Source organism: Mus caroli, chromosome 6 (genome assembly GCF_900094665.2).
Source record: "Mus caroli chromosome 6, CAROLI_EIJ_v1.1, whole genome shotgun sequence".
Taxonomy (NCBI): domain Eukaryota; kingdom Metazoa; phylum Chordata; class Mammalia; order Rodentia; family Muridae; genus Mus; species Mus caroli.
The window spans coordinates 49,731,076-49,741,744 of record NC_034575.1 but is presented as its reverse complement, the minus strand read 5'-3'; the positions used below and the strand labels follow the sequence as shown (position 1 = coordinate 49,741,744).

Sequence of the window (10,669 nt, the reverse complement as noted above, 5' to 3'; positions counted from 1 at the left end):
GTGCATAGAGCAGGCCTAGACAACGCTTGACGGATGCTAAACAATGGCAGACCATGATTGGAGGTGGCCAAGAGTGTCACTTTCCACCACATGGTAGGGTTTCTTTTGATTCAGAGTCACCCTGGGCTCCAACCTAGTGGACCTCCTGCTTCAAAGCTCTGGATTCCTTCTCCTGTGGGCTACACGAAACTAAGATGACTTATGTCCTGGGCAGCATCCCATTCTGCAAGCAACTTCGAGACAGCATCCCAACAACTGGGAAACCATCTATGTATGAGTCTAGGGATCTAAAGAGGCCCTGAAGGAGTTTTGAGCTGACATGAGTCATGAGACATCATTCACAGGGGCCACAGTCAAGGCTTACTCAAAGTTGCCAGTCCTTCTGAGAGTCCAGAGGCCCTTCTGGTTGCCTGGCCTTACTCCATCTCTGGCCACCTCAGGCGACCTCTATTCTTCTCCCTGCCCTAGGGCCTTTGCACATCTTGTTCTCTTTACGGGAATACCATTCTGCCTCCCCTCCCTGTTTGTCTGAACAACTCATTCATTCTTCATGCACTCATTCAACAAAAATCCTGAGGGCCTGTCCTGTGGACCAGGCACGGTGCCGGATTCCAGGAACCAGACTGTGGACCAGGCAGCTCAGGAAAGTCCCTGTTCTCACGGGGTGTGTGTTCTGGGGAGGAGGCAGATAGAGATATCTAACCGCACCAATGAATGAGAGCACAGTGAGTGGTGGAGTGATTAGAGACAGGCCATGGGGGTCAGGGAAGGCCTTCACTCACAGCGTGTTGAGAGGGACCAGTAGACAAACCACTTGAGCACACAGGGAAAGAATTTGAGGGTTTACGGTGAGAGACAGGAAAGCTTAGAGGGACAAAAGCTATGGCATGGATATGTGTGGAGGGGAATAAGGAGTGTCCCTCCTTCTGTAGAGGTCAGTAAGATTCAAATGTACCTGCAGGAAGTCCGGTCCCCCCGCCTTGGCAACATGCATGACTCCATCACCACCTGTCTCTTGGTCTGGCTCTCCTATTCAGTTCCAGCAGCCATGAAGAGACAGGTACCCCCCCCCCACTATCACAGCCCTATGATTTATGCTCCAAGGTAAGATTGGAAACAGGCAAGGACCCTGCTGAGACTGTCAGGGGTCCCTAATTCAATGGGTACTGTCACATCGGGAGTGTCAAATGTTTCTGGATGTCAGAGGTAGTGCTGGCTTCATCAGAAATCAATAGCAAATCTCAAGCCTCTTGGTTGACACCTCTAGTGGGAGGAGGGAGAGAAAGCAGTCGCTTCTCTCGTGCACAGAGGTATCCTAGAAGTGCTGACTATATGTAGATGAACAGGGGTGCCTGGGTACAAACACTTTGTGTGTGAAACAAAGTCTATGATCACAGAGTGGAGAAAGTCATGCACAGGAGAGTTGGCTGGGACGTGCAGTTCTGGCTGTTGACAGAGAAGCAGGGAGAGAGGAAGCCTTGGGCCTAGTGGGTGGGCAAGTAAGGGGTCTGAGGAGGCAGAACATTTGCAAAGCTGTCTTTGGTTACTTGCCATGAGGAGCAAAATGTGACTCACCATCCTTGCCTGCTCCTAGAGCCAAAAGTACCATGTCCATTTAACCAGGTCATCAGGAGCCCCGCTACCTAGCTGCCTTCCCCCTTGCCCTTCTTAACCTTCGGAGGATGATGGGAAGTATCAGGGAACACCCACACTTGCTTATTTATTCTGGACACTCTAAAGAAGCTTCGGGAAGGGAAGATGAACACTGACTTACAGATTAGAGTTGGTTCTGTTATCTCCTTCAAACAGGAGTTTCTGAAGCACACAGCCTTGAACAGCTGCCAGAACCCCACAGGGACCACCCTGCAGAGAAAGACACATGTCACTACAGTGAAAATGGCCCCAAGAAGCTGTCCAATTCACCCACACGCTCTAGCCCTGGTCATAGGGGGCCTTCAGCAAGGTGACCTGTCTATATGTAGATTCCCAGGCCTCCCCCTGCACCAAGGAAGATGCCGGTTTTAGCTCCTTTCTCATGGGATGAGTGTGACTATTTGCAAAGGCAGGTGTGAAGCTAGAGACATGACCATGGCTTTTCTGTCACTCAGACAACTCCCGCCATATCCAAGAGCAATAGGTCAGTGCTGCCCTTGAAGTTGTAGTAAAAGAGAAGCTGAGGCTGCCAAACGGCAGAGGGAGGCAGGATCTGATAGTATCCAGGTCCTTTCTCCAACAGCAGAGGCAGGGGAAACTCCATGCCTGAGGAATGCACACTCTTCCAACACCTGCTTTTCACACGATGCCCTAGCATTTCTTATAGCACTGAACTTCCCGCTCCCACGCTCTGGCCTCCATTTTTGAAAGTGACCCTCTCCAGCTCAACCTTTGAACCCCCCAACTCCTCCCAAGGTCAGACCTATGAAGGCTCTCAAAGCCTGCAAGTATGCTCAAGGCCACCTTCTGCTCCCTCGTGGTGACATCCCAGTGTCACAGGAAGTGAGTTTGACTAGAATGTCCCCAGCAAGGATCACAGTGGCTCTTCTCACTCTAGCAGCCCCATCTTAACTGCCTGTACCCTGTGGTAGGCCAGGTCACCACCCCACCGGTGCTCTCAGAGGTCACCACATGAATGATGTCCCCACTTTGTGCAGGACAACCCAGAAGAAAGGTCCCTGAAGACCCCAAGAGCAACCTGCCTTGTTCTGCACAATGCCATATTTTAACGAGGCAATGTCGTTGAAGGAAAAGTTCTGAAGTTTCCATTCTTCACTGAAGCAGCAAAAGGTAGAGCCGAACAGAAGGGTCTTTATCTCCTGGGAGGGAAAAGCATTTTATTAGCTGTTTATAAAATGAACAATAACAAGGCTTGCAGCACAGGCTCAGCAGGAGTTGGTCTTGGGTTCTAGAAGGAAGTGCATTTTCTGGCAGTGGTCTCTATTTTGCAAGCCCATTCTTCTCATATTTGAGGAAGATAAACCTGACCTTAAGGGTCTTACCTCTGGAACATCTATAAACCACACCATCCCATGCTAATATGGGCCAAGAGTTTCCTTACACAGACCTGGAAATATAAAACTTTGGCTTCAGCAGGGATCTTCGGATCCTCCATCGGAAAGACTGTAAGTTTCCAACCTGACCTCACATTAAAATTATCTCTAGGGACACTTAAAAATAATCCTGATGAGTAGGCCACGGGCCAGGTCAATCAATCAATCCACATTCCTGGGGGTGAGAGCTGGGTATCCACAGGTTTGTTTGGTTTTTGCTGTTGCTGTTTTGAGTGTGTGTGTGTGTGTGTGTGTGTGTGAAGAATGGAAGCCACGGCTTTCTGCCTTATCAGATTATCAGATTTTAAACTGCCCCAAATGATTCAACTTCGCTGCAAGGTTTCAGAGCCACAACTCTGGCACAAAGTTGGCAAACTATAGCCCATAAACTAAATCTGGCACCTACCTGGTTTTGTAAATAAGGTTTTATTAGCACACAACAATGGGCATTGTTTATATTTGTCTCTGGCTACTTCTACATCACAACAACAGATATGAGTAATTGCAACACAGACCATAGCCCTGAGCAAAGTCAAACGCGTATTATCTAGCTTTCTGGGGGAAAAAAAAAAAAAAGAATTCTCTCTAGGATGCCACCGTAAGTGTTCTCCCTTTAAAGCTTATGGAAAACCCTACCACCCACAGGGCTTCCTACCACCTCCCCAGGCTTGTCTCCATCCTTCCAGTTCTCCAGCATCTGTAGATTTCAGAGGATATTCAGTTTGTGGTTCATGCCTACAAACCCAAGCATCTCTGTCCAGAGCTTTGCGGTACTAATGCTGCGCTGACAGGCCCCCACTCTCTGACACTCCATGATGGTCTATGGTCTTCAGTTGCAGTTTTACAATGTGGGAGGGGGCTACTCTGAAGCCTTAGGAAGGCACAAAACCAGCAAGCTGATCTGCAGCTCCTCCCTGGAGGCTGCTCTCACAGTCAGCCTCCCCCTGTAGACCTGAATCACTTCACTACAATCAACTCTTTCATCTCTTCCTTTAGTACAAGGAATCTCTATGACAGCAACATTTGTCTACAAGTTGCCATCAAATGTGGCTCCCAGCACATTGGAAAAATGGATTCATCCATCGGGGCTCAATTCCCTTCCTGTGCCAAGTGCATCCATGAATTGCTAGGAGTGCATTTCCAACAGCCTGAAAACTACAGACTTGGTCTTCTGGGTGGACTCTGTGGCTATCCTCTTAATCATAGGGACAGTTTTGGGACACCAGTGTGTTTAACAACAATGCAGAAGCTAGGGTCCCATCCTCTCCCGTCTGTGAAACCCAGTCCCTTGGATTGGTTTGGGACATCTTGCTGGGCAGTCTCTGGGTGCCTCCAAGGGCTGAGCACCAAGTGGCAGTGCCTTGTGCAGAGAACCACAGCTGTTCTGGATGGTCAGAGCATGGGTGGCCAGCTCTGGGTTCCCTTTTATGTGCCTGGCCCTCTGTAGCTTCAAAAGCTGGATGGAGAGCATAGGGGAACAAAAAAGGAAAGGGGAAATAAACTCTAAAAACATCTTTACATCATGATCTATGTACTAAGTAAACACAGGTCAGTGGAACAAGGAGAAGCTGGCTGTGCTTCTAGGAGCATCTAGATTTTCTTCTGGATCCTGGCTGAGTGGCTGGTGTGGGACAGCAGGCACAACACGCCATCCTGCAGGAGCCTCTAGCCAAAGGAGAGACAAGTCACCCTAGCAATTGAGGGTCCTGAGGAACATGGGACCTCTGCCAAGGAGGAAACATGTGTCCTGCTGCCATAGGTCCATCCAGGAGGCCACACATTCAAACCTGGGCATACTGAAGAATTGCCACTCCTCCCGATCCTAGCTCTGCAGCTGCCCAGAGCCTAGTGCATGACATCAGTGTAGGCACACAGCCAGTCTCAGGGGATAACTACCTCATTCATGTCCCACTGCTGCAGGTGGGGCAGCACTGGGCCACCAAAGAGCAGGGTCCTACAGCATCTAGAATAGGAAAACCCAGCCTCAGCCTCACCCCTCTGTCACAAGGAGGCAGGGGAACAGCCAGGACTAAAACAGTCTTCCTGACTCTAGGGTCAGGTTCCTTATACATCACATCAAAGTCCCCACTTCCACAGTGACCAGGAGATGACAAGGAAGAAGCAGGGAGGCAAAAGTGTCAAAGTTATGCTGTCAGCATCAGGCGTGTGCACCGTGGACCCCCCGCCCCCCGAGCCTCAGCATCAACACCTACCTTAGCCAGTGAGAGGTCAATTGGTTTTGACACAGTCTGAAGCTTGAGCATTGATGGAGGTGGAAACAAGACAATGTCTTCCTTTATCAGCTCATCCTCAACATCCTCTGAAAGAAAACGAGGCTGTGGTGTGTCTCGCAACAGGAGCCACTTAGACCACCGACACACGGAGGACTTTGGAGAAACTTGCCTCAGCCTGGACATCAACCTCCATGTCAGGCCCCAGGACTCCCCAACCAGGAAAGAAAGCAAAGAGGGGCTCACTCGCTCCTGGACACCACCACCCCCTTCACTCTGCCACAGGTGGACAGAGTTCATCAAACCCAGCCAGGCCCAGCGCTAACACATCCTTTTTTTTTTTAATTTTTAATATTTTTATTACATATTTTCCTCAATTACATTTCCAATGCTATCCCAAAAGTCCCCCATAGCGCCCCCCACTTCCCTACCCACCCATTCCCATTCTTTTGGCCCTGGCATTCCCCTGTATTGGGGCATATAAAGTTTGCAAGTCCAATGGGCCTCTCTTTCTAGTGATGGCCGACTAGGCCATCTTTCGATACATATGCAGCTAGAGACAAGAGCTCCGGGGTTCTGGTTAGTTCATCATGTTGTTCCAACAATAGGGTTGCAGATCCCTTTAGCTCCTTGGGTACTTTCTCTAGCTTCTCCATTGGGAGCCCTGTGATACATCCAATAGCTGACTGTGAGCATCCACTCCTGTGTTTGCTAGGCCCCGGCATCATCTCACAAGAGACAGCTATATTTGGGTCCTTTCAGCAAAATCTTGCTAGTGTATGCAATGGTGTCAGCGTTTAGAAGCTGATTATGGGATGGATCCCTGGATACGGCAGTCTCTAAATGGTCCATCCTTTCATCACAGCATCCTTTTAAAAGGTGGGCAGGAGGCACAAGTCTGTTGCCACAGGGACACATGACAAGAGGCTAGCATAAGAGGAGTCAGGTTTGTGTAAAAACAATAGTAAATTCTTACAATCATCACTATTATTTATTGAACATTTGAGTTGAGCCACCCAATCCCAACGTGGCCTTTTGAGAGCTTGATTACTCCTGTTCCCACTAACTACAAGGGCATAAAGCCTAGGCAGTAATGTAACTGCCCCATGCTGGGCAGGGAAAAAGTGGCAGGATGCCAGCCAAGATGACTGTAAGCCAACTGGTACCCCAACTCCCCTGGACCTCCACCCAGAAGGGACTCCAGGACACCTCTTGGGTATCCTCACACATATACTTGAGTATATCCTCACACATATACTTGGGTATATCCTCACACAGATGGGATAACTAAGGATGAAAGTGAGAGCTGGTGGAGTCTGCAGTGGTGGCAGCAGCAACCTGTGACACCGCAGCTAGCAAGACCCTCCGGCCTGCCCCATTCTGTGAAACATACGCTAGAATGCTCAGTTAAAGGACCCCAGGAGAAGGCACCCTGGGGCAAGCAGGCTGGTGAAGCTGAGTACAGACTCCCCAGACAAAGTGCCAGGGTAGGCCTGGCATTGGGGGGAGGGCACAGAGGGTAACCTCAGTGCCCAGGACAGCTGCCTACTTGTAATCTCACTCAACGACCTCTTACCCCACCGGGGAGAGCCAACCGCCACACAGCGAAAACTCATCCACTGAACAAACAGATAAGACATGAAAGTGGGGGTATGGGCTGCTAGAAAGGGCTTCAGCAGGGAGGGGGTGCGGGGGATGAGAGACGGCAAGTGGGGTAAAAATGACTAAAATCTGTTCTGTACATGTATGAAACTGTCAAAGGCTATTTTACTAAGGCTGCACTTTAAGTAAGAAGCTAGATTTAAATGAGACCTTTCTTAGTTTGAATCTCTGGAAACGTTACCCTGTGACCATAGCCTTACAAAAATAACCAGAAATGGAAACCAGATGTTCACGCAGCAATGTGAATGGATTTTAGAGACTTGGTGCTGAGTAGGGAAAGGAGGAAATCAAACGAGATGGCAAATAAAGACACATGCGTACCAAGCAATGCCCCGGATGGTGCAGGAACAGATGTAGCACATGCCTAAGATAGTGGGGGCTGAAGGGAAATAAGGGCACAAAGGAAGAAGAACACGCTGACAGGCAGACTTTGTAAAGATATGTGGTGACGTGTGGCTAATCCTACCACGGGCATCAGAGGCCCCAGTCTACCGGGCAGAGCAATGTAAGTGATGCTACCAGCCCTCAAGAGCTACCTGCAATGCTTGGGTCAGCTGCGGGTGGGGGTTGGGGAGATACAAAGGAGAGTATTTAAGCTCATTTGGAGAACTTTGTTTGGTATACTGGGTGGGGGTGGGGGAGGGATTCGAGTCTGGGATAGAGGATAGGTGTCTAGGAAGCAGGATCCCATAACACATATGGGGTGGGGGTGAGCTGAAGAGCAGGCAGCCTCCCTTGGCTCCTGCAAGGAGGAGCTGGCCCAGCACAGGGAGCTGGTTCAGGACCACATAGCAGGCCTCAGGGCCAGATGTGGCGAGACTGCCATGCAAGGGAAAAACAAAGCACCGGGGAACAACATGCTGGCCAAGACACCAAACTGTCTGCACATGCCAGTGGTTTGAGAATGCTATTTTTAAAGGCCACATACGAATGTCAGGTTGAACAGAAGCTAGGGGTTTGTTTTCCCATTTCATAGACCCTTTGAAGGGGAAAGACATAGGAGGGGGCAGGGGGTAACGTGGGTGGAGAGAGAGAGACAGAGAGAGACAGAGAGGAAGAAGGAGGAGGAAGAGGAAGAAGAGGAAGAAGAAGAGGAAGAAGGGAGAGGAGGAAGGGGAGGAGGAAGAAGGGAGAGGAGGAGGGAGGAGGAGGAGTCACATTTCCCTTCAAGTGGGATCCAAAGAGAGCAAGAGGCACAGTGCTGACGTTTTGAGATAGGGTCGTCCTGACTTTGAACCCACTTTGTAACCCAGGTTGGCCTTGAACTCATGGTAATCCTCTTGCCTAGACTTCCAAGAAGCTGGAATTACAGGTATGCATCACCAGTCTCTATTAAACCACCAGAGCTAATATACTAAAGATGGGATGGGATGGGATGGGATGGGATGGGATGGGATGGGATGGGATGGGATGGGATGGGATGGGATGGGATGGAACAGTGTGGGACAGAGAGGCCCAGAACTGATGGAGGTACCATTCTGTTCTCCAAGAAATCCCAGCCCAGATAAAGAGATGCAGCACCTCAAACACAATGGTGACTATGCTGGAGTAGGAACCTGGGCGAGGTTCTGCAGCAGAGTCAGGGAAGCAGCTTGTCAGGGTGGCACATGAGCATGTCATGAAATACTCCAAGGGCTGACTAGTGACAAAGGAGCCTCACCACTCTGCCATGCCTCTCTCAAGAGTTCATCAGCCCCTTTCCAGGGTTCCTACGTTGAAATCTGTCCTACGCCAAGTCTACACAGCCCAATGCATAGCCCCGATCTTCAGCAACTCCTGGTATCCACGACTTGGTCCAAACCTTGGCGCAGCACTCAGTATCCTCTCTGCCTGTCTGTTCAAGCCCCGTTCTGATACCCACTTCCCTCAGGCCCTGCTCCTCTCTCACTCTCAAAACTGCTTCGACTTATGCAGTTCCTTCACATCTTCCTTGGGTGAGACCACATCCATCCTTCAAAGTCTAACCTAAATGCCACCGTTAGGGACCTTTCAGCGCCCATCACAGAACTCTCTCCTGTATCTCTTGAAGTTCACTCATTTCTTTCTTTTTTGTCCCATCCAGTTGGGCCCTCCAAGAATAAAAGATGCCCTCCACTCAGCATGGTCTACCTTCAGCAAAGCCTCGACTATGCCTGCAGAGGGCTTCAAAGGCTCCTGCCCCATCCAGAAAGGCTACAGAAGGGACTGGTGAGCCTCCCTCTCCCAGAATGCAATGCCTCTTCTCTACCCCATATCGCCTGCCCTCACACTCTCTCAGTCCTTTACTTCCTTTTTCTTGTCTGAATCATCATTCAAGCCAGCTGCAGAGGGGACCCCCTCCTTCCAAAAACCATGTGCATACACTTCAAATGGCTTCTGGGAACTGCCAAAAAGCCTTCCTTCCGAGGGGTTCTGAAGGCCGAGCACCGTGTTGCTTTGTCTGCAAACATGAGTCACTTTCATCAGACAAGCTTCAAGAGCTGCACAGGCCAGAGGCTTTGGATGTTAGGGCTTCTTGACTCCATCCTTCAGTCTGCACAGTCATGGACAGAAGCCTGCCCTTCCTGGGCACAGCCACATCATCTCCACCAGCAGTTCCTGGTGATTTCTGAGGCTCTGGGACCTCTGAAGTGTGTTGAGCAGCATAAACAAGCCTGCCTCCATGATCAGAGCCTGCCCTGTACTTTCAGCCAGATCAAAGCTCAGTCAGCTGCACGCCCAACATAGGCACTTCTAAGAGTGCGGCTCTCCTCCTACGGCTTAAAAAGAAATGCTTTAAAGGGAGAAAGAAGCAAAGCAAGTGAATAGCTTCAATGTGCCAAACAAAGGCAAACAGGTAAAGGGGCTGGCTTCCAGGAGGAGAGCAGACTCAAGAGTACTCAAGTCCGCCCTCTCAGGCCCAACCTGGCCCTGTCAGCCTCCACTCAAGAGACTACCAGACTCTACCTTCAAGGATTGCAGACAGAAAGAAACTGCTTCAAAGCTAAAGTGGAAATAAATGTTCTGTCTTGCTCTCGGTGCAGTGGCACAGGTACAGTCACTGTGTGAGAAGCACGGATCGGAGCGAGGAAGCCAAGTCCCTCACCCTTCTTCTTTATGCATTTTGTGTCTTAGTCATGCTTGTAAACCTTTTATATGAACATGCCACCCCAAGCAAAGCTACCTCATATTTTGAGCTGGAAACATTCTAAATGGTCCCGAAGAGCTCCTGTGCACAGCTGTGCAGTGCAGATCCAGGGACAAGCAACCTTGTTCGGATGGATGATTTGACTTAGTTTGGGAGATGGGGTCTAACCATATGGTCCAGGCTGCCCTCTAACTTTGGATCCTCCTGCCGTAGCCTCCTGAGTGCTGGGGTTATAAGCATGTGACTCCATCCACCAATATAACATACATATGTATATATATATACACATACACATACACATACACACACATGGTTTTTTTTATGTTTGCTTGTTGTGTTTTTGTTTTATTTTTTTAAGACAGGGTTTCTCTGTATAGCCCTGGCTATCCTAGAACTCACTCTATAGACCAAGCTGGCCTCAAACTCACAGAGATCAGTCTTCCTCTGCTTCCGGGATTAAAGGTATATTCCACCACCACCCAGCTTCCAACCCCTCTTTTAAGAACTAGTTAGAAAAGAAAGGCAGGCAGGGACAGAGACCTGCCCTGCAGAGAGCGCCATCTTGGCTCCGGGACTCCGCCGAACTTAGTCTACAGGTTAGAGTGAGGACCACAGAGGCAGAC

At 49.7% G+C, this 10,669-nt stretch overlaps 1 protein-coding gene across 2 annotated transcripts in view; it reads right to left on the bottom strand.

Annotated features, from left to right (window-relative positions):
- Positions 1-10,669, bottom strand: part of LOC110296884 (probable ubiquitin carboxyl-terminal hydrolase MINDY-4) — an 88,244-nt gene that overhangs the window by 48,823 nt on the left and 28,752 nt on the right. For both annotated transcript variants that reach the window (XM_029478745.1, XM_029478746.1), the window contains exons 3-5: positions 5,261-5,367; positions 2,697-2,813; positions 1,775-1,863 (exon numbers count right to left, since the gene is read on the bottom strand). In XM_029478745.1, coding sequence (XP_029334605.1) covers positions 1,775-1,863; positions 2,697-2,813; positions 5,261-5,367 — 313 coding nt within the window. The remainder of the gene's footprint in view (positions 1-1,774; positions 1,864-2,696; positions 2,814-5,260; positions 5,368-10,669) is intronic.